The sequence below is a fragment of the Histoplasma capsulatum genome, genomic scaffold (genome assembly GCF_000149585.1).
Source record: "Histoplasma capsulatum NAm1 scaffold_11 genomic scaffold, whole genome shotgun sequence".
Lineage (NCBI taxonomy): Eukaryota > Fungi > Ascomycota > Eurotiomycetes > Onygenales > Ajellomycetaceae > Histoplasma > Histoplasma mississippiense.
This window is the reverse complement of record NW_001813972.1, coordinates 307,371-330,045: the sequence shown is the minus strand read 5'-3', so window position 1 is coordinate 330,045 and position 22,675 is coordinate 307,371. Positions and strand designations below refer to the sequence as shown.

Sequence of the window (22,675 nt, the reverse complement as noted above, 5' to 3'; positions counted from 1 at the left end):
AAGCAAATGAAAACGGAAATAATAACAGAAAAACTTTTTGGGCAAATTCGCCAACAAACAAAAGTAAACAACTATATCTCGGCCGGTATTTCCCCTTTGGAGATAAGTTAGGAAAGTGAATGAAAACCAGCCTGTAACCAAACGGTCATTTGAACCCCGTATCACGATGCCATGACCAATGCGAGTAATGCCATGCGGCAGTAAAGCCCATATTTCATCTGTAACAGTAAAAGCAAAGGCACAAGGGGTTAGTAAACGCGCAGGATCAGGAAAATGGTTGAGGAGGGGGGGAGGGGGGGGGGAGGGGGGGGGGAGGATATCTAATCAGGATAGAAACTCACCTGTCTGAAATAAGCCGCACGCTGGTCAAAATCAACCTCCTCACATACCTCCTGGTTGCGCGGCAGGGGGTGCATAACAATCATCTGGCTCTTCGCATGCTTAAGCACCGTGTTATCGATGACGAACACGTTCTTCAACTGCTCATATTCGTTCGAGTCCTTGAAGCGCTCTTTCTGCACGCGCGTACAGTAAAGCACATCCGACCGTGCGATGATTTCCGGTGTAAGCTCCGTCGACTCGAGAATAAGCTGACCGGATAAGACGAGCTGTTGGCGGACCTCCTCCGGGATAGCAAGCGCCTTGGGAGACACGAGCTGGATGCGCACTTCGTAGAATTGGAGCAGCTTTACGAGGGAGTGCACGGTGCGGCCATATTTCAAATCACCAGTGAAAGTGATTGTGATGTCATTGACGGTTCCGAGCTCCTCGCGGATGGTGAAGAGATCGAGAAATGCTTGGGTGGGGTGTTCCACGGCTCCGTTTCCGGCGTTGATGATGGGGACCGGGGAAAATTTGGCAGCGGTGGCAGCACTGCTGTCATCTGGGTGCCGAAGGACGATTGCATCGCTGTAACAGCCCAAGGTGCGGACAGTGTCCTGGAGGGTTTCGCCTTTCTGAGTAGAAGAATGCTCGGTGGAAACTGGAATGGTTCTGCCGCCTAGTCGTTGCATAGCGGCATCGAACGAGGCGGATGTACGAGTAGAGGGCTCGAAGAATAGTGTTGTAAGGACGCGGCCTTTCAAGATGTCGAGAATGCCATGGCGTTGGACGCCTAGTCGCATCTCCTGCGCAACCGTGAATAGGAGATGTAGATCAGTGCGAGTGAACTGACCGACAGATAGGATATGTTTCTGTTTAAAAGACGATTGCGAAAGCAGCTGTTGCAACGAAGGGGAAACCTGGGACGGATATGGGTACATTGGAGCAACAGTCACGAATTCATCTCCCGAAGCAGATGGAGCATATCCATCAGGAGCATTAGGTTTGAATCTCGTTGGGCGCTGGAGTGGTGTGGCCGAGAAAGACAACCGTCTCCCAAGAGCACTTTCCGGCCGCGGAGATGTGGAAAGAATATCCTTAACAGCGGGCGATCCTTGAGGCGGTGGCGTTAACCGGTGAGCGGACATATCAGTGCCCCTCGGTGCATCTGGTATCACTTTACCATCCAAGCATGACGTCTTGCCTTGGAATGTAACTCGTCGGACAGATGCCTTCAGAGTAGTACCAGCAAATGGCGACCAGACATCATGGCCTTGGAACACATATGGCCTGTCAAACTCAATCTCCACGGAGGCATCTGGCTGGTCATGGAGTTCGAAAACCCTCTTCGGGTTATCGTGGAGTCTGGATGTGATATCTTCAACCGTTAATCGCTTGTCAGAAACCGCTGTGAAAAGGAGGGGAAGCGCGTCTTGGATTCCAACTGCGGGAGAGGCATTTTTGCCGGCAACCTGGTATGGAAGACTGCCAATGGAAAATATGTCGATAGAATCCAAGTGTTCCCAGAGCGCTTCTTGATCTTTCTTCGAAGGTAGGCAGGCACAACCGGGGAAATCATCCGTAGACAGGAAAAGAGAGTAGATCGCGACATCGCATGTCACTTTCAGGCCCTTCTCCTTGCTAAGTGCAATTAGGCCGATGTCCTCTTTGCTAGTAACACTCATGACGTGGATATTGCGATTGTGGAGGCTGGCAAGGAGTAAAATTGACGCCAAATCTGTTGCTTTGGCATCGGTGATTATAGGTTTGTTGGTCGGCCACGAAGCAAAGTGCGAAGTAACCGTTGCAACCTTGTTGATGTTGCCCGCTAGGTGATTGAATGGGATAAACAACGAACCGACTTCGCTGGTGATTAGGCCAACTTTCTCTGAATTAGTAGATGTTGCCGTGACCGATAGATTGAAATCGCAGTACGAGCCCTTAGACGAATTATGCTGGGCCGTTCTGAGTGCCTGGGAGTCAGTAACGAAGCTATCAACGCCCACTGGCATGATGCGGACCATGCTGAAACCATTAGCGATGGAGGCCTTGGTCACCACCTGGAAATCTGGAGAATCAGGGTTAGCGAGTCCCGGCACGAAGGCTGCGACGTTGATGAGGCCGGGGAGAATAACTGCTCGATAGCTTGTTTGGCAATCGATGCTCATCACGTTCATAGAGTAATGGCGTGCAATCGCCTCAATCAGGAGCTTCGCGTTTTTAACGTTGGTAACCAGCGGAGTCTGGTAGTCGACAGCCATTCGACGTGTTCGATATCCCTTGCTCATGTAGTTTGCAGGCCGTCGGAACCTATTGCTGGAGGGAAGATTGATGTAGAGATCAATCAAATTATTAGCCAAATGTTGCGTAAGAGAATATTCCGACTTGAGGTCCTCCTCCTCTCCCGCAAGAACATCGAGGTACTTGACGGGAAGTCCATGCTCCTTGAGATAGTCCGCAGTACCAGCTGTCGCAAAAAGATTGTAGCCAAGCGCGTGCAGCTTTCTGATAGATGGCAACATCTCAACCTTCTCCTTGAAAGCGCCGATGGAGAAGAGGACGTTTTTCTTCGGGAGCTTGAAGCCAGTTGAAATCAGAGCTTTGAGATAAGCCTCGTATCTGTCACGACCGAAGCATGCAACTTCGCCAGTGGAGGCCATCTCCACGCCGAGCACAGGGTCGGCACCAGAAAGGCGAGAGAATGAGAACTGGGGAACTTTGACTCCGACATATTTCTTGGGAATGGTGACAGGCGGATACTCAGTGAAGGGCTTGCCGATCATCGCCATCGTTGCCATTTCGATCAAGTCAACGCCCATAACCTTGGAAACGAATGGGAAGGATCTAGATGCCCTCACATTGCACTCGATGACTTTAATGTCGTTATCCTTGGCAATGAACTGGATGTTGAAAGGTCCAGTGACATTTAGAGCATTGCCGATCTTGCGAGTCGCCTCCTCGATCCGTCTGACGGTTTCCGGGTCCAGGTCCTGGGGCGGAAGAATCAAAGTAGCATCACCGGAATGCACACCAGCATTCTCAACATGTTCTGAAATAAAATGACCGACTAAAACACCATTCCTCGCAACCGCGTCCATTTCAATTTCCTTGGCGCTCTCTATATATTTGGTAATGACCACGGGGTGCTCGCGTGAGACCTCAGCAGCCTGGTTGAGATAGTTTGCAAGATCGTCCAACGAATAAACTGTGTTCATGGCAGCACCTGAAAGCACGTAGGAAGGCCGCACCAACACTGGGTATCCGACCTTCGCACAGAATGCGGTAGCCTCCTCTATACTTGTAAGTTCTTTCCAAGCAGGCTGGTCGACATCAATATGGTCAAGGAGTCGCGAAAATTTGTATCGATTTTCCGCCGTATCAATCATCTCTGGAGATGTGCCAAGGATATTTACATTAAGCCGGTATAAAGGAAGGGCAATGTTGTTCGGTGTCTGTCCGCCCATTGATATGATAACGCCGCTTGAAGATTCAAGTTGGTAGATATCCAGGACGGTTTCCAGGTTGATGTTCTCAAAATACAACCTATCCGCTTCATCATAATCAGTGCTCACCGTCTCGGGGTTAAACTTGACAGTTATTCTAATTAGCAATGTACTCTTTAATGTTTGTTTGATGATAGCTGTTCTTTTCTTTAGACTTGACAGGGGTTATCTGAAAATAGTTGCGCTTTTCACGGGGCAAATTGGGGGTTTCAGGGGTATTTTGAACACAATCGACATTTTCAAGCGTAAGGTTGCTGATAGCTATCTGCTTCTCGAGGTTCCTCTGATGCCGATCGGTTTTTTCAGGATGGGTAAGGTTGCTCTTATTGAGAAAGCCAACGTTGCATGGTTTGCAAATAAAGGGGTTGAGGTGCTCCTTGAATTTAAGAAGACGCTTTACAGATTTGTCATGCTTCTCCAGCCAATACCTGGTTGGAAAGGAAAGATCATCCAAGGCAGCATTGACAAAAATGGGAAGACCCACGCCATCATTGTAATTCTTACGGCGACTGCGTACCGCAAATTAAGCGGGGGTGCCAATGTAAGTTGCAGACCCAATGTAAAGTCGAGGGCGCTTTCAGGGATTCTCCATGGTAATAGCGTAGATTCCCCAGGAGAGGAGGGGGTTGGGAGTGAGAGACTGAAAATACTCAAAGCGTAGGGGGTTTGGGGTTTACAGTACATCAAAGAGGCCGGAGGCGAAGGAGAGAGAGATCCCCTCAGCAGTTGCCTCCAACTCTTCCTGGGTATCGAAGAATCTTGCTAATAGAGGATGTTTGAAGCGTGGACGGGCATAGCAGAGGCATTTCCAAACAACAGACATGATGAGCTTTAATGCCGTTGAAGCAGAGAACACAGGAGAAGCCATAGCAATCGAATTGTCTCCAGAGCAACCAGGAACCAAACTGGTGGAGGCAGAGCAGCAGAGGACCTTGAGAAGTTTTCGGGAAATCTTGAGAGCTTTTTAGGGAATCTTGGGGAGCTTTTGGGGAATCTAGGAGATTGTGTGAAGTCGTGGGAAGAAGAGGGAAAAGACAATTGTCGAGGTGGAAAAAAAGGGGAAAGGGGAGGTGAAAGGCGGGTTGGTCCAATAAAAGGGTGTTACTCTGAAAGGTGGATGAACGCGACGCACCGTTACTTACATTGACCATGACTGTCTTATACCCTTGCTCTCGCAGAGTTCGAATGGTTCGCACAGAACACCAATCAAATTCGACAGAGGAGCCAATTCTGTAGACGCCAGAACCAAGAACCATAACACCTTGGTCGTTGAAGTCCACATCATGTTCTGAACCGTTGTATGTCAGGTATAAATAGTTTGTGAATGCTGGAAATTCAGCGGCAACCGTATCAATTTGTTTAACTACCGGAACAATACCTGCTTCCACTCTCAACCGCCTGATAGCCAGCTCATTAGAGCTCAAGAACTTTGACAGTTGGCGGTCGGAAAAACCGAGCTGCTTCGCCTGTCGAATAAGAGAAACGGGTGCGGTGGTGGCATTGTAGCCAGACATAAATTTGCCAAAATCGCTGAGGCCTTTCAATTTACGGAGGAACCACTTGTCAATTTTTGTCAATTCCCAGATATCGTCGACTGAGTACCCCGAATGCATAGCGTTGGCGATCGCGAACAGTCGCTGATCGGACGGTGTTTGGAGCTCAGCTTTAATAGACATAAGCGCGTTGGTCTCATTGAATCCGACATTGTGGAAGTCGACAGAACGGATGGCTTTCTGTATGGCCTCTTCGAAAGTCCGTCCAATGCTCATGACCTCTCCAACACTCTTCATGGAAGACCCTAGCTGGGTGGAGACACGGGTGAACTTCTTGAGATCCCAACGTGGAATCTTAACGACAACATAATCAAGAGAAGGCTCGAAGCAAGCACAGGTGACTTTGGTGACTGAGTTCGAGATCTCGTTCAGTGGGATTCCCAGGCCAAGTTTAGCTGCGACGAAGGCGAGGGGATAGCCTGTTGCTTTGGATGCGAGTGCAGATGATCTTGATAGTCGAGCATTGACCTCAATGATGCAATATTCTCTTGAAAATGGGTTCAACGCATATTGTATGTTGCATTCACCAACCACACCCAAATGGCGGATGACATTGACAGCAGTTGTCCGAAGCATATTATAGTCCTCATCGGAGAGAGTTTGCGATGGGGCAACGACAATAGAATCACCAGTATGGATACCAAGTGGGTCAAAATTCTCCATGTTACACACTGTGATACAGTTATCACGAGCATCGCGGACCACTTCGTATTCAATCTCTTTCCACCCTTTCATACTCCTCTCAATGAGAACCTGAGGGCTTGCAGCGAAGGCTTTCATGCACAGCTCCCGCAGTTGGTCAGGATCCTCAGCGAAACCGCTTCCAAGCCCACCAAGAGCGTATGCAGCACGGACAATGACAGGGAATCCGATATCCTTTACAACCTCCATCGCTTCCTCGAGTGTGGAAGCAGAGGCGGATTTGGCGCACTTCTCGTCGATTGATTCCATGCTTCTCGCGAAGAGCTCACGGTCTTCTGTGGTGATGATAGTGTCTATCGGAGTACCGAGAACACGAATGCCAAGTTTTTCGAACTCCTCTTTGAGTTGAATTCCAACCTGGAGAGCAGTTTGGCCGCCGAATGTTACGTAGATGGCATCTGGCCGTTCGTGATTGATAACCTTGCGGACAAAGTCCGCGTTGACAGGCAAGAAGTAGACCTTATCCGCCAGGCCCTTGGAAGTTTGAATCGTCGCGATATTAGGATTGATGAGGATGGTGTAAATTCCTTCTTCCTTCAAGGCCTTTATGGCTTGACTTCCAGAATAGTCAAACTCTCCAGCTTGTCCGATACTGAGACCACCGCTACCGAGGATTAAAACTTTCCTAACGTTGACTCTCGGGCTTCTAAGCTCATTCTCTTCGGCAGTGGCGCCAGGGAAGCTAACAGGCTCTGCTAGGGCACTAGGCGATATCATGCTTCTCTTAATAGCATCGATGAAAACATCGAACAAGAACTCTGTGTCCTGGGGTCCTGGAGCGCTCTCCGGATGGAATTGGACGCTAAAAAATGGGCGGGTAACGTGTCTGATGCCTTCATTGCTCCCATCATTAGCATTGACGAAGAGTTCCTCCCAGCCCTCTGCCAAAGTCATGGAATCAACTGCATATCCGTGGTTTTGAGAGGTAATGTAGCAGCGACCAGATATAAGACTGGTACAAGGGATATTTGCACCGCGGTTACCAAACTTCATCTTAATGGTGGATGCACCAGCAGCACGTGCAAGTAATTGGTGTCCGAGACAAATACCAAAGATCGGAGTCCGGGAGTCCTCGGTAGCAATTCTAATATTCTCCACTGTTTTTGAAAGCGTAGCGGGATTACCTGGGCCGTTTGAAAGGAACAGGCCGTCATATTCCTTTCCGGCCAATCTGGGAAAATCGTAATCCCAGGGGACGACCAGCACTTCGACGCCGCGAGAGAGAAGGCACCTTAGTTGGTTGTATTTCATACCAACGTCAACACACAGGACTCTAATCGGGCGACCAGAAGGGTGAAAAAGCGTTGAATCCGTTGGCGGGGAAAACAAACGGGGATTCCTGATAGACACTGCAGCAAAAGCCAAGTCAGAGGACGAAGCCTTATGCCACAGTTTGGCAGCGTGTTAATCTCACCATCGTTAACAAGGTTCCTCTTATTAGGGTCCGCCCATTCAATACTCTCAAATGATGCTCTCCAAAGATCAGATCCTCCTTCGTCATCAACTGCTGCTGCTGCCAAGCCGTTTCTCGGTGCGTCGCCGTTCAAGGTTTCAACGCTGACATCGGATTTCTGCAAAAGCATGCGGCCAAGCATGCTCCCATTCTCTCGAATTCTCTTGGTGAGGGAGCGAGTATCGACGCCATGCATGGCAGGCACTCCTTGATCTTTCAGCCATTGACCGAGAGACGACTCAGCTAGATAATGGGAGTAATCCTCTCCAGAGTAGTTTGCCACCACAAGGCCAGCGACGTGGATCTCACTGGACTCGAAATATTTGGGTAGTTGTTTACCGAGAAGTTCATCGACCGTTTCACGCGAGGGAACACCATAGTTGCCTATCAGGGGAAAAGTAATGATCAAGATCTGGCCACGGTAGGAAGGGTCTGTGATCGATTCTGGGTAGCCCACCATGCCGGTTTGAAATACCAACTCGCCGGCAATGCTCTTGTCCGCACCAAAGCTGTAGCCCTGGTAGACAGTGCCATCTTCCAACTCTAGGGCATACCACTTGCTCCCGTTTCCCTCCGCACCAACCTTCGGAGGAGACGCTGGGGGGATCGCACCGTCATTGAGAGAATAAGCGGTTCGGGAAGCAATGGATGGCAGGTCTCTATTCGGGGTGTATGCGACGACGCCGCGAGCAGCAGGACCAGAAGGATGAGCGGCAGAAGAATCAGTTAGCCATCCTCCCCTTACAGCATTGGGCTGGACAATAGAGCTCTTGGTGTCCCCAGCGGCATTGAGAAGCGGCATCGTTGGGGTCGGAAGCCCTGCGAGGGACAGTAAGCAAACAGCGGAATGTTTAGCGGAGCATCAGTGGGAAGGAGCACGAGAGAGACAAAAAGTGGGATGACAGAAGCCAGGAAGCAATTGAAATATTAGGGGAATGTAAAAAGGGAGGGGAAGCCCATCAATTAGAAGCGGGGAGTAGAGAATGCGGTGTCGAAGTGGGCTTGAAAAGAAGAAAACAAAAATATTAACCCCCACGAGGAAAATTCGCGGACGTAGTCTGATTTTTCCCTCGCCATGAGTGGCCGACGAGTGGGCCAATCGGAGGTACTGAAACATTGGCTTGGCGCTGCGCCGTGCTTCCCATTGGCTGGATTTGACATCTTTGTTGAACATCGATCAAGAGTGAGATTCCTATGCGATCCAACCCCTAGCCACACGTAGCACTCCCTTGGAATTGCTGGAGATAGATACCTGGGTGTCTGCCCAGTCTTCAACCGCTGTTCAAGCAAAGTCTATGTACTATGCACGCAGTACTCTGTGCACAGTATGGAGTAAAACAGTGCAGAATTTAGACTTTGGCCTGCAGGAGTCGGCTGCTGATCCTCTTAGCGTACTTTGTCTCTAGCCTGTGAAGATTTCCACGCCACTCAACTCCATCCTACAAGAGATTGACTCGGAGTACTCCGTAGTGGACATGGCCATAATCAGTCAAGAGCTGTGGCGCGCGACTTCGGGTTTTCCAAAAACCCCAAGCATTATTGGAAAAAACCTTTACTAGGTTTTCGTAGGAAGCACCAATCACTAGATATTACATTTGTTAGATCTTTTCAATATTTTTGCCTTGATAGCTGTGCAGCTTAGGTTTACCCTTGGTCTGACTTAACTGAAGATGAATTAAAGACAGCTATTTTTCATCTTCAAAGGTCACAGCAGCAGGAGCTGATACTATAAATCATTTAATAATTCAAGAGCTTTATTCAGTATTAAAAGATGAGCTCTTTGAATTGTTCTCAAATCTTTTGAAATATGGGTATCATCCTACATGCTGGAGGCATGCTGTTGGAGTTATTCTGTCGAAACTCAATAGAAAACCAATTATTTCTAAATCTTATAGAGTGATATCTCTGCTGAATTGTCTGGGAAAAATTTTGAAAAAGATAATTGCAACTAGATTGTCTTTTCTATCTACTACAACTGATTTATTATATGATGATCAGATGGAAAGTAAAAAGCAAAACTCAGCAATTGATGCAGTTCTCTCTGTAATTCATGATATTCAACTTGCAAAGAATGAAAAAATGGTTACAACTGCAATGTTTATTCATATAAAAGATGTATTTGATTGTGTTTCACTTTCTCAAATGATCAAAACTTTGATAGGACTGAGAATTCCAAAGTCTCTCATTAAATGAGTTATCTGTTTCATGTCAAAAAGAACTATTCAGTTGCTTTTTGATGGAATGAGACAAGATATAACAGATATTGAGATAGGAGTTCCTCAGGGTTCCCCAGTCTCACCCATTTTATTTGCTATATTTGTCAAGTTTCTGTTTATTGATAGACAAGTGGCAATTATGGTGAGAACTCCAAGCTATCTAGATGATTTGGGTTTAGTTATAAGCTCAGAATCAATTGTAAATAACTGCAATTTGATTGAATAAGTAGCAACTGAAATGATTGAAAAGTAAAATCAAAAAATATCATATTTGACATGGATAAAACTGAGTTAATTCACTTTTATTCAAACTTCAAAGATAAAAAAGTGAAGATAAACTTTTAAATCATTCAGTTAAATCAAAAAATTCAGTTAGATGGTTTGGTGTTTGATTAGATTCTCAGTTAAATTTTAAATCTCATATTCAGATCAAAGTTGCAAATGCTGAAAGAATCTTAAACAGTATTTTATAACTTTCAAATACTGAGAGAGGCTTGTCTTTTCAAGCAATGAGACAATTATATATTGCTTGTATAACCTCTGTTTCAGACTTTGCATTTCAAGTATGATGGAAAAATTAAAAGAGTTTTATAGAGAGGTTTCATGTAAGAGATGGGCTATAAGAGTAATTATAAGAGTAGTGTGAAGTACACACAAAGGATATTAACAGGGTAGCAATCTCTATTATTCAAAGCTAATTGCTGATCTCCTAAGATCTACGAATATCAGCGAGTATTATATAGACAATATTGCCACCATACTACAATTATTCCATGCCTTTCTATCGCCATGTGTCTGTTTCCTAATATAGATATCTCCGTTGTGCCTATTACATTTCAAAAGCTTCAAAATTCAGCTTTAAGAAAAATATTGAAGGTATTTAAAACCTCTTCAATTAAAGCCATGGAGATTGAAGCCTCTTTATCATCACTACAAGTGAGATTTAATAAAATCTGTATGAATTATATTCTCAGAATTATAAAGTTATATCTCAATCATTCAATTAAACAAAGAGTTTCAAGTTTTCTTCCAAGTGAATCAACTGAAGTAGATCTAAATTGAAAGTTTTATTTTAATTGAAATGAAATAAATTCATCTGATAATTCAACATCTGTGTAAAAAAAGAAGATATCATCTCAGTTATTTAGAATTTGCTCTATGATTAAAAACAGTTTCTCTACTTTAAATATGGAGAAAGTAGTCTTTGAAAATCTGTCTCTTTGAAAGAAAGATCTTGTCAGTCTTATTGATTTAAATATTAATCAACTTTCAAAAGAAGTTCAGACTGAACAATATCTAAATCTTATAAAATAAATGAGAAACAAAAAAATTCTTATATACAGTACACTGATGATTAAAAATATAAGAAAACAGACAATCTTGGAGCTGGAATAGCATATTCAGAAAATGATAAAAACTATATTCTTAATTCTTGGCAAATTGGGAAAGAGTTAGAAGTTTTTAATACTGAATTATTTGCAATTTCAAAAGCTTTTAAATTGATTGAGATGAAGATTGAACAATGGAAAAAATTTGAGTATATTTGAATATTCTCTGATAATTAAGCTGAGCGTAAAAGATTTCAAAGTAATAAAATCAGCAGTGAACAGTCAATGTTAGAGCTGATTATGAAAAGTCTTTAAAATATTCAAAGAAAAATCTCATTTAATTGTTCTATTCATCTTCACTGGGTGTCTGCTCACATGGGTATATATGGCAATGAAATGACTGATAAAGCTGCAAAAAAAAGCAACTGAATTAAAAGTCTGCTTTTAAAGAATTATAACATAAGCTTTTATTAAGAGAAAAATAAGAGAATCATATTTGCAAAAATGGCAAGATATCTGGTTTTTACAAAAAAAGAGTGTACATTATTCCAGATTTGCAACTAAGTCAAAATGAAAAGCTTGTTCAATAAAATGTAAAAAGAAACTTTTTGCTACAATAATGCAGCTAAAACTTGAATATAATTATTTTGAATTATATTTAATAAAGATTACAAATGATTTGAGTGATTTATATTCAAATTATCAGTTATATAAAAATCCAGAGCATCTTCTTTTACTTTTTACAAAGCATACAGAGTTAAGATTGAGATTGAGAGAGAAGTTTGAATTGAAGCAGTTAAATTTAAAACTTTTATTTAATATAAAAACTGGAAATAAATTCTTACTTGAATATTTAAAAGAATCAAATATTTCTACAAGATTTCAATTGAATAGCTTGGTCTGATAATAAACTCAATTTTTGTTTTCTTTTTTTTTTTCTTTTTTTGTTTTTGTTTTTGTTTTTGTTTTTGTTTTTGTTTTTGTTTTTATTTTTATTTTGTTACTTTTACTTTGAAATTTGTTTCATTTTGATTATTTTTGATTTTGACTTGTTTTGAAAAGTTTGATTTATGAATGCTTTCTTTTCTTTCAATAACTATTGTTTTTTATACTCTTTATTTCATTTGTTTTAAATTGAATGTATTGATCTGCTGTTATTTTTTGACATTCTTTCTTAATTGAATAGTTTGAATAATTGTTTGATTCTGGGCTGGAATTCTGTTATTGCATGTATTAAATTAACTTTGTATATTAACTTATTCTTAAGTTGAAGAATTCTAGAGTATTTTAGAGAGATGTCATAGTGACTGACTGCATACATTTATAATGAAAGAATAATAATAATATAGTCTTTTTCTGAAGAAGTTTTAGATAGTCAGTTCAATATTCACTTAAAAAATTTCTTAAAATTTGTGATGATCTGCTGATGCAGAAGATGGAGATATTCTTCATTTTTTTTTTTATCATATAATGAAATTGAAGTAGATGCTTTCTGTACATGAAGAAGAATCATTTATTTCAAAATGAAAACTGTAAAAACTTTTTATTATTTTCATTTAAAAGCTCATCAATGTATACTTATCTTTGCATGCTGTCAATGTTGATGATTAGTCAGGAAGAGGTGGGCTACATTCAAAAAAGGCTGAAAAAATATACAAAATCGCATATTCATAAATTAAATGGCTTTGACTGTGTAGTAATTCTTACAGATATCAGAACTCTATTTTCATATATTGCACTTATGAAATCAATGATCAAAACTCATCAAATACAGTCGCAATTCAAATCTAAATTGAAGTTTATTAATCAACATAGTGATATTAGACTGAGTCACAATGCAAGAGAACCATGTAATCTGCTTGAGCTGCAGACCAGGAAAACTATAAAAATACACATATAAAGAGATTGCTATGATCAGAAATATATAAAAGAGCAGTCATCTGATTAATGAGAAAAGAGAAGTGCATTCAAATGCTCTTTAGTATCATCATTCATTGAAATCAAAGTGCAAATTTCTACTTTTTTATATATATTTCTAATGAATTTGTTAAAATATTAAAAACTTATAATTCTCTCTTTCAGAATCTTCAGGTTTCACTTTTTCTCTTAATCAAACTGTGTAAAAAATTCAGATGAACAACTTTTACCCCATTTTGTGACTTCTACACAATAAATCAATAATTTTTCAGTCAGCCTGTTTTTTGTGATTCAAAGCCAGCCAGTTGGTGGCAGTTATGGAAGGAGGGTTGTGGCTCCATCAAAACAATGTGACATCCTCATTTCAGCATGTGTTATCATCTGTAACTAGCAACTATTCACTCAGCTCCTCTCATAACTTCTTTGACCTCAAGACAGTTGACAGAAAAGCTCTTCCCCTCCCTACATCAGCTCGACTACGTCCATCAACTTATCAGCCCAATTTCCTCAGAGTGGGATCTTCGGTACTATGAACGGGAAACGGTAGAAAATCAAGTGCGGGCCATAATAGACCGAATATATGAGAATGATGAGCTTAAGAGGGCATTTGACTTGCGCGGATCGATTACCTGATCTCCATCACCTGCACGCACACTTTCAAAAGCCGAGATCAGCCTGGAGCGCTGTAGGGAATTGCTCCGTCGGAATTCCGCCTCAAAGTTTAGGAATAGCGCCATGGAACTCAGTTGGACAACTATGCACGAAGAGCCGCTACAATAATGATTATTAGAAAACATTCCAGAGCGTGAAGGAGCGGGTCCACAAGATTATCCTGTTTGAAAAGCTGTTGATCATTTGGTAACTAGTGCATGTTTAAAGATTTTAATATCATTGGACTTTCAAACCTAATCTCATGGAACATAACCTCTAAGGACTTTCCTGATAATCTTCACAATGTATGGCCCATTCAAAGCCATCTTCCCCAGACCACGTAGTAATATATAAAGTCAGTATTGGGTTTTTAAGTAGAAAACACTAAAGGGCACTGATAGTTCACCCGCTGGCTACGTTCAGGGGTAGCACATCTACACGGGTGTGGTTGGGGAAGCGAAGGCACGTGCACTCTGTATGGTCAAAGGGACCGTAAATTAGGGCGTGTTCGGTTGCACGTACAGAATACAAAGCCGTATATCCTGCACGCAAAAAGTGGATACTAGCGTACTGCCGGCGTTGATTTTTCAAACCTTGATTGCCACCCTAAAATCACCGCGGTTTTAATGTAATAATCAAATACACACCGTGATGACAGGCAGACTGTTCTTATTCAATTCAACCTCACCTATTTTGTATGATAGAGCTGTGAAAAATGCTGGGCAGTCAGTCTTCAAATAATATGGGGCTCTTTGAAGAAGTTTCAGTTTCATCAAGTCAATGGCCTACCTCTTCCTCACCTGCCATAGTGCCTGCCACATTGCCTGCACCGCCAATAATAATAGAAGATTCAACTCAGTTGATGTTTTCTATTGCTTTTCATCAATCCACTCAATTCACTCAATTCACTCAATTCACTGTTGAATCTGCTGTTGAATCTGCTATTGAATCTGCTGTTGAATTCACTGTTGAATCTGCTATTGAATCTGCTGCTCAATCTGTCTCTCAATCTGCCTTTCAATCCGCATCCCAATCTATGACGGGTTAGCACTTGTTAGTGGTTAACTTACGCAACCAACCCCTTCTGCCTCACGCTTCACGCCCGCGTAGTTCCTCACGCTCCGCGCTCGGGTAGTTCCTCACACTCCGTGCTCATGTAGTTCCTCATACTCCGCACTCACATAATTGTAATGATTCTTCCACATAATCTTCAATGTTCTTCTGCTCTGTGCTTCACTGCAGAGCAGCTTCTGATATTCTTCTGCTCTGATTTCCTCTTTATAAAAACCCTCTTCATACAACCTTTTCTTCTGATCTCTTTTCTCTTTCTTTTCTTAATCAATTTGTAATCTGTATTTAGAATAATGTTAGATTGTTAATTGATGTATGTCTGTTACATTATAAATTGATTCATCTGTGTCGGTCTGAGTGCTCTATGTTTATGATTGCACTCAGATGCTCAAGTTAAGAATAAGTTATCAAGTTCTATCCTCTCGTCCGTAGGTTTGTGCAAAATTAGCGTGGTTTCATTAGTGTATATTATACGAGATATCATTGAATAATCAGTGTATTTTTGAGTATTCATTGGTATTAGTGTAATATATAAACCCTAATTAAGGATCCGCGTAAATAGATATTAGGATATACTATGAAATTCCGCCCAACATTGAGTTTTCAAACATAAGAGGGTATTTTGACACTCTGAACAGCCAGAATTTGATCTCTCTATCTTTTTATATTTCTGCTGGCCAATCTTTCGTTTATATTGACACCAGGCACAAACACGCTGCTTTGGAAGAGGAATCCATTGATGATTTAGATTAGAATTTGATCATTCCCTTGATAGATTATCATGAATTCTAGATGTGAATTCAAAGAGTTCCTGGTAAAGCTTCTCATGAAAGCTTATATGAGAAGGAAGATCCTTCGCTGGAATCCCCTGCTGCTTCATATATAGATATTGAAGCCGGTATGCATTAATAGCCGCGGAATCAATAAGCCAGTAGAGAATAGGAAGCCAGGTGTGATAGGTGACTCTATGACTAGTATATGCTGCCTGGTATTGATTTGCTAGGTCTACCCCATTCATATGATGATTATAATCATCTATAATCAATGGGATTTTCAGCTTCTTTTGTGGTTGACCTTTAAAGACTTTTCTAACAATATTGACATTGATTGAGAGTTCCCCTGAGCATTTACAAGTACATTCAATAACTGCGTCCAATGAATGAATCGTAGTTAGTGCCAATACCATATTATTATCTTGCCAGGCAAGACAGAGAACATTCTCTTTTTCAATGACATGCAGAGTATTTCAGAGTATGGAATTTGAATGCTCTCAAAGCTCATCTAGTGCTGCTGGAACCTGGTTTGAATGAGTGGTTCCACATGCTCCATACTCCTGTTGACGTAGTTCTTTGAATTAAGGAACTGATGTAAAGTAGTTATCCATATAAATTGAATAGGATGTGACCAGCTGTGAGATAGAGATTTCATTAGGTGTGGCATTCGGCGTAGCATTCAGGGGGGTGATATTCGGGTTGATATTAGGGCCAATATTATGGGTGATATTAGGGTCGATATTAGGGGTGGCATTCGGTATGGTATTCGGCGTATTCGGCGTGGATACCATAGGAAGCCGCTTCACCAGATTCACCACCATAGATCCGGTTTTTGTTAACATAGGGAATTGGAACATAGGCATTATACCCTGCCGGCGGCTAGACCAGGAAAAAGATCATAAATAGCCATGTTCTGCTAGGCCAAATATCTTATATCCTCGAGGAATTGGTTTATTAGGCATCTTGTATGTATGTTGACTCCGTCCGAAGCATTTAACCATAATCTCATCAATGGAAATCTTAGAGCCAGGGGTATAGTATTTTCGGCATGCCATATGAAACTTAGTAGCTAATGGCTCTACCTTATACCACCAATCCTTATTTTTGGCCTCCGGGCGGCGGGCCTCATGAGGGTTAGATATATGGATATATCGTTTAATCTGTTCGAAACGCGTATGGGTCATATAGGATTGAACAGAATGAATAGAGCCTTGTTTCAGATCATTCCGCCAGTATAGATCAATTTGATGGGATTTATGAACTTTCATATAGAGAAGAATGCTTATAAAGACCTTTATCTCTGCTGGATTGGTATTTTTCCATGAACATTGCTGAATAGAAGGCTTTGAAAATATAGATATTTCAGAAATCTTTATATCTATATCTTGAGCTTCCTCATCCTCCTCCATTTCTGAAAGCTCTGGAGCTTCATCATCAGTATCTCTAGTATTTCTCGTTAATTTTGCATAGAGATTAGTAGAATTACTGATATTTTGAAAGCATTCCTCAGAGAAGAATAAGATAAACAGGGCGTATGGACTGCTAATATTGATATTTGCAGGAATATTGAGAATTGGATCTCGTGAGGTAGGCAGTATTGAGTGGAATTTCACTGATTCTAAAGGTGGAAGTTCTGCAATAACCTCCTCAACAGGCTGTTTTCATTTTCTTGATGTTTTTGTATGAACTAGAGAATGAATTAGTTAGCTAGGTCATTTGAATTGATTAATATAAGGAACTCACCATTGGATTTAGTAGGTTTCTCAGTGGATTCCACATTCGGAGGTTTGGGGGGTTCCATATTCGCGGGTAGGGGGATAGGTGGGCGAATATATGAGAATCAGGCAGGCAGGCAGACAGGCAGGGCTTCAAATGCATTGAATTCCATACACATTTGTAATGTGACGGCGCCGAGGCGATTGCTACTCGGCAGCGGCACAGAGGAGGATGGTATATAATGGGAAGCCTTATGGGTGGGCTTGATTATCTCGCTTGAACCGCGAACTCGTAGAATACTATACAAATACTGAACTACCAGAGGTACTCGGCACACTAAGAATATTGTATGAGGACAGTGGTAACTCTGGTATCTTATTGTCAAAAGATAAAAGACGAATCGCTGGCTCCTGGAATAGAGAGCCAGCATCTAGCTATTCTATATAGACAACGGGCAGCCATCCTCCCCTCACTCTATAAGCGAGGGTAGCCGAAGCAACTCCGCAGTGGCGCTGCATTGATCTGCCAGAAGAAATCCAGACCCCGTATAGAAACAGGATTCTCATAGCTCATCAATCGGATCCTCTTCTATTGCATCCGAATGATGTCATAGGGTGGTTGGAAACCGGTTCGGACACCTGCGTGATGTCATGGGATAGATGTGATTATCCGAGGGAAACGATGGGCCGTGTGGAGCCGTCACGGGGCCTTGGCGCAACCAAGGGTGTGACATCATATTCCCTTCAATACTCTGTGTATAATCTTTCAAAATGAAGTTCTCTATCTTGTATGAAAAAACAATAATGTGATATTACTACTGTTTACAGTTTATAAGTCAGACAGCTTCATTGAATGTATCTGAAAATGTTTTGAGATCAATTCCACTAACGGCCTGCAGATATGATGTTTATTTGATGATAAATATGAACAAGCTATGGAGATTCCTATCATTATTAATGACTACAATCATAATATAAATAGGATTGATTTAACAAATAAGTATAGAGCTTTCTATGAGACTCATATGCCCACTAATCACACATGGTTGTCAATTCTATACTGGATTATCGATTATGTGATTGTCAATGGTTATATTTTTCATCAATTGACTACCGCTCCAGGCCTTGCTGCTCCGGGCCCTGCTGCTCCGGACTCTACTACTCTATCTCATGCTCAGTTCTATCAACAGCTCTATCTTCAACTCTTTGAGTTCTCTAATTCTCTATCATCTACTCAATCAAATTCAGATCTAAATCATCATCAAATTTCTCTGCCAGGATCTTGAACTTGTGCCTGGTGTCAGTATAAAAGAAAGAGAGTAGAGCAGAATAAAGGTAAAGCTCCAAGATCAAGATATGGGTGTGCTGCATGTAATAATATTCCTCTCTGTCTGAAAAGCCAGTGTTGACAGGAGTTTCATTCTCATGATATTAATTAGGGCTAGATTGAATAGATTACATAAATTACATTAAAACATTCTAATACAGCCGATCTCTCATATAATCCAGTAGTTTTCGCGTTTTTAATACGCTATCGTACACGCTAAAAAAACCGCGCTAATTGTGCCTGGTTTCCAGAGGATACGGCTTTGTACGTGCAACCGAACACGCCCTTAAACAACTTGGACATCGTCTAGGAAAAATGTTTTTCCAGGTATTGTCAGCTGCTCGTTGCTTTCTGCCCTTGCCTATGTGTCAGAAGTGATATATCATATCTCAGATTCTACTGATTACATTAACAAGGATCTTCTATTGTGACAATATCGGAAACCGGATGGATGTTCCGATAAGATATCAGCACTGCCCCTATCATATGTTCAAGCATCTTCTTTCTTATAAATACTGCCTAGATATCATGTAATTACTGGAGTTAATAGAAGAAATTCAATTATTCTTTTGATATTCAGTATTTGGGTCAATATTCGGACTTTATCTAGTTCCGACACTATGGTAGTGGTTATTGTAATTAGGCGCAATGGAGATATCTATATTAGGAAATAGCTATGTGGCGATAGAAGGGCACAGAACACGCCAGAATTAATGAGGATGGACATAGGAAAAGCACCATAGGTGGCCTTAAGGCGTGGTGGTGGCAACAGTGACCATATATATAATGCTCGCTGATATCCGTTGATCTTAGGAGATCAGCGATTAGCTTTGAATAATAGAGATTACTACCTTTTAAATATCCTTTGTGCGTACTTCACACTACTCTTATAACTATTCCTATAACCTATCTCTTACAATTCTAATCGCTCTAAACATTATCTGAGTGGTCCGTTGTTACACACGCCCTACAACAAGATTCGCAATGTTAGTTAAAACACACAAGATGGTTTCAACACATGCAAGATCCCTTGAGAACCAATCTGAATCCTCTATCACCTCCAACGATCATAACACCCGACTGCAACAACTAAATGACCAAATTCATGAATGAGAGCAACAATTGGCTATTCTGCACACGCAGCAGCGCCTTAACGAGTTGGAAGCGCAGATACGCGAAGACACTTTTATCAAGCCTCAACCAACCCGGGATGTCGCCGTAGAACCGCCGCTAAATCGACCCGCAGATGATATCGATGATGATAACGAAACGCCGCCGCGATTGGAGATTAAGGATTACTATCGAGGAAAAAATAGGTTAGAATTTAAGGATTATAAAGATCGCATGTTGACTCTCTTCGCACGCCACCGCCGATACTATCGAAAGGAAGAACGCAAGATAAACGACGCCAAACTCTACCTTGATGCTCACGTTAAGCAGAAATGGTTGAACTTTGTGTCATCATATGAGAGACGCGAAGGAGCAACACTGTTAACATTTGAAGACATGTTAACACACCTAGAGATACAGATTAACGATCCGCAGAACCAACAATGATTAGCGAGCCAGAGATTCCAGGATGCTAAGCAACAGAAGTGGCAGTCGATACATGACTTCTCTAAATATCTCGAAGATTGGGAGTATTACTTACCCCCATATAATGAGGAACAAAGGATGAACAACTTGCGTGGCAAGGCACTAAAGGTGCTACGCACGGAACTTGATCGACGCAATGATAAGCCTCGCAATTACGAAGAATTGCTCCGAAGTCTACAGACAATTGAGGAAACTATGTCAGAGCGACGACGTGCCATTCGCAAAGGCAGACCTGCGACATTTGTAGGAAATCAGCGCCGCCCTGATAGATCTAGCAACCGTCGAAATAAGAGGAAATGAGAAGGCAACTGAACAAACCAAGAAGGATAAATATAACTGGATGAAGGAGTGCTCTCACTGCCATAAGAAGGGGCATGTCGCAAACGACTGTTGGATGTTACACCCTGAAAAGCGCGACCAAGTCCGACAAGCAAAAAACCAACAATCCCAATCGTAGGAGCAGCTGCTGCATTGGGAATACAGACAACTAAGCTGCGAAATAAACAGTTATTGGCGATGAGTACGTGGATGCTGACAGAAGCAGGATGGTCGATGGCGTGGACATTGGTAGACTCTGGTGCGGATGCGAACTTCGTATCCCATGCCTGGGCATCGAAATATTTCTCGAAGTCAGAGGGTAAACCGAAAGTAGTGTGAAGTACGCACAAAGGATATTTAAAAGGTAGTAATCTCTATTATTCAAAGCTAATCGCTGATCTCCTAAGATCTACGGATATCAGCGAGCATTATATAAATGGGCACTGTTGCCACCACCACACCTTAAAGCCACCTATGGTGCCGTGTGCTATGTCCATCCTCATTAATTCTGGCGTGTTCTGTGCCCTTCTATCGCCACATAGCTAATATAGATATCTCCATTGCGCCTATTACAGTTATACGGCATTGTACGTGCAACCGAACACGCCCTTAAACAACTTGGACATCGTCTAGGAAAAATGTTTTTCCAGGTATTGTCAGCTGCTCGTTGCTTTTGTTAGTGGGTACTAGGTACGGCTACCCTATCACGTGCCCCCCAACATATTGTATTGCTCTCGCGTATTATCTCAGTGCCTCAGCCTCTCTCAAGATATTTTCGTTGCAAACTAGCCACAGACTACTTTGAATACCTGCCAAGCCCTGCTAACTTCTTTGATCACCTGCCAAGTCCTGCTAACTTCTGCACCAATGAGAACACAGCAACGTAAGCAACAAAAAATATCTCGTAGAGAGTCTGAGAAAGAACGGTCGCCCCTCTGGTGATACTGAAAATCTCCACCATACAAATTCATCCTCTATCTGCGAAGGCATACATCGACATCAACCACACAGGTTTTCTGACTGAAAACCATACCATTCAATTCTTTTATATATTATCTACAACTTGTACTATCCTAAAAGTTATCACAGCCTAATACCAGCATGGAAACTCCAGTTGAAAATACCTCCTCATTTGGCCTCTTTGACCTCACGTCCGGCGCATACTCTTCTGAGTTATCATCACCTCCTCCTTCATCAGACATCAATGATGGTTATGAGACAGTGGATGATACTGAGGAATCTTCTGGATTAGACAATGAGTCCAACAACAGTCCTTCCCAACGCCGATACTATGTTCAAAAACAAGGCCCTCGTCGCAACCGTGGCACTATCAGCAAGTTGCAGGATTTCACACAATTTATGGCTGAAAGACGCTGGGGAATTGAAGGTCTCATATCTGCCTGGGTCAGCGATAAATACATTCTCTCTGCATCACGATATGCAACTGGTGTAAAGCGACGGAATGCATTACATCGTGCAGTATTACGGACAAACCTTCTTCAGAATCATGAGATGGTACAGCAACAACTTAAGGAAGAGCTGAGAGAACTTATCAAAACACCATACTTTGGCAGGTTCTCTCCAGATTTGGATCTTAATACGATGGACTTCAACTCAGCATTTAAGGACATGCAGGAACAGGCACCAATCTGGTACATGCTTCTATCAAAGGTTCTTGTTAATTTTCGATCTGGACGGCAAAGTTATACGTGGAATGCCAACAAGTTAACTGTCAACCGGCGAATCTTTGTTATCCTCAGTATAATATGTCATTCTCATACGTTAAAGACCTCCAACTTCTTTGCTGCTTTATTCTCGGCTTATCTACATGGATCTGGTGTCAAGCGCCGAGTGGTAGAGACTCTGTCAAGCTTTGGAATATGCCATAGCTATGTGCACGGAAATACGTTAATGAGCCAAATTGCCGACATTGAAAAGGTACTATTCAGAAATAGAAAGGCATGACTGGTCTGTCCTTTTCCTCTCCCCCCTCGCCCCATTCGCTGCCATATATCTGCTATATCCATGCTTACTGGGAATCTCCATGCAACAGTTCGTTTCACGTCCGGCACATTTACACCCATGCCCAAAGAGGTAGTGGCTATCATGAGCCGTATGCTGGAGTTAGGCCTCATGAATTCTTTAAACCGAGAATGCTGATCGCCTGAAGTTACCCGTGAGGTATAGACCTGAACAATCTGGTTTACAGATAGTTCTCCAGCAGTAGAATA

At 42.2% G+C, this 22,675-nt stretch overlaps 3 protein-coding genes across 3 annotated transcripts; 2 read left to right on the top strand and 1 right to left on the bottom strand.

Annotated features, from left to right (window-relative positions):
* Positions 1 to 161: 161 nt before the first annotated feature.
* HCAG_08357 (bifunctional pyrimidine biosynthesis protein pyrABCN) lies at positions 162 to 8,334 on the bottom strand (the record flags this gene model as incomplete). Its single annotated transcript, XM_001536525.1, has 5 exons — positions 162 to 218; positions 342 to 3,921; positions 4,502 to 4,776; positions 4,967 to 7,428; positions 7,494 to 8,334. The coding sequence occupies 5 exons, from the start codon at positions 8,332 to 8,334 to the stop codon at positions 162 to 164; spliced, it is 7,215 nt and encodes a 2,404-aa protein (XP_001536575.1).
* Positions 8,335 to 16,560: 8,226 nt separating this feature from the next.
* Positions 16,561 to 20,426, top strand: HCAG_08356 (predicted protein; the record flags this gene model as incomplete). Its single annotated transcript, XM_001536524.1, has 9 exons — positions 16,561 to 16,621; positions 17,050 to 17,082; positions 17,256 to 17,438; positions 17,818 to 17,959; positions 18,452 to 18,502; positions 18,782 to 18,857; positions 19,274 to 19,301; positions 19,645 to 19,975; positions 20,204 to 20,426. 9 exons carry the CDS (start codon positions 16,561 to 16,563, stop codon positions 20,424 to 20,426), a joined length of 1,128 nt encoding a protein of 375 aa, XP_001536574.1.
* A 1,119-nt stretch (positions 20,427 to 21,545) lies between these two features.
* On the top strand, positions 21,546 to 22,671 carry HCAG_08355 (predicted protein; the record flags this gene model as incomplete). Its single annotated transcript, XM_001536523.1, has 2 exons — positions 21,546 to 22,382; positions 22,654 to 22,671. The coding sequence occupies 2 exons, from the start codon at positions 21,546 to 21,548 to the stop codon at positions 22,669 to 22,671; spliced, it is 855 nt and encodes a 284-aa protein (XP_001536573.1).
* Positions 22,672 to 22,675: the final 4 nt, after the last annotated feature.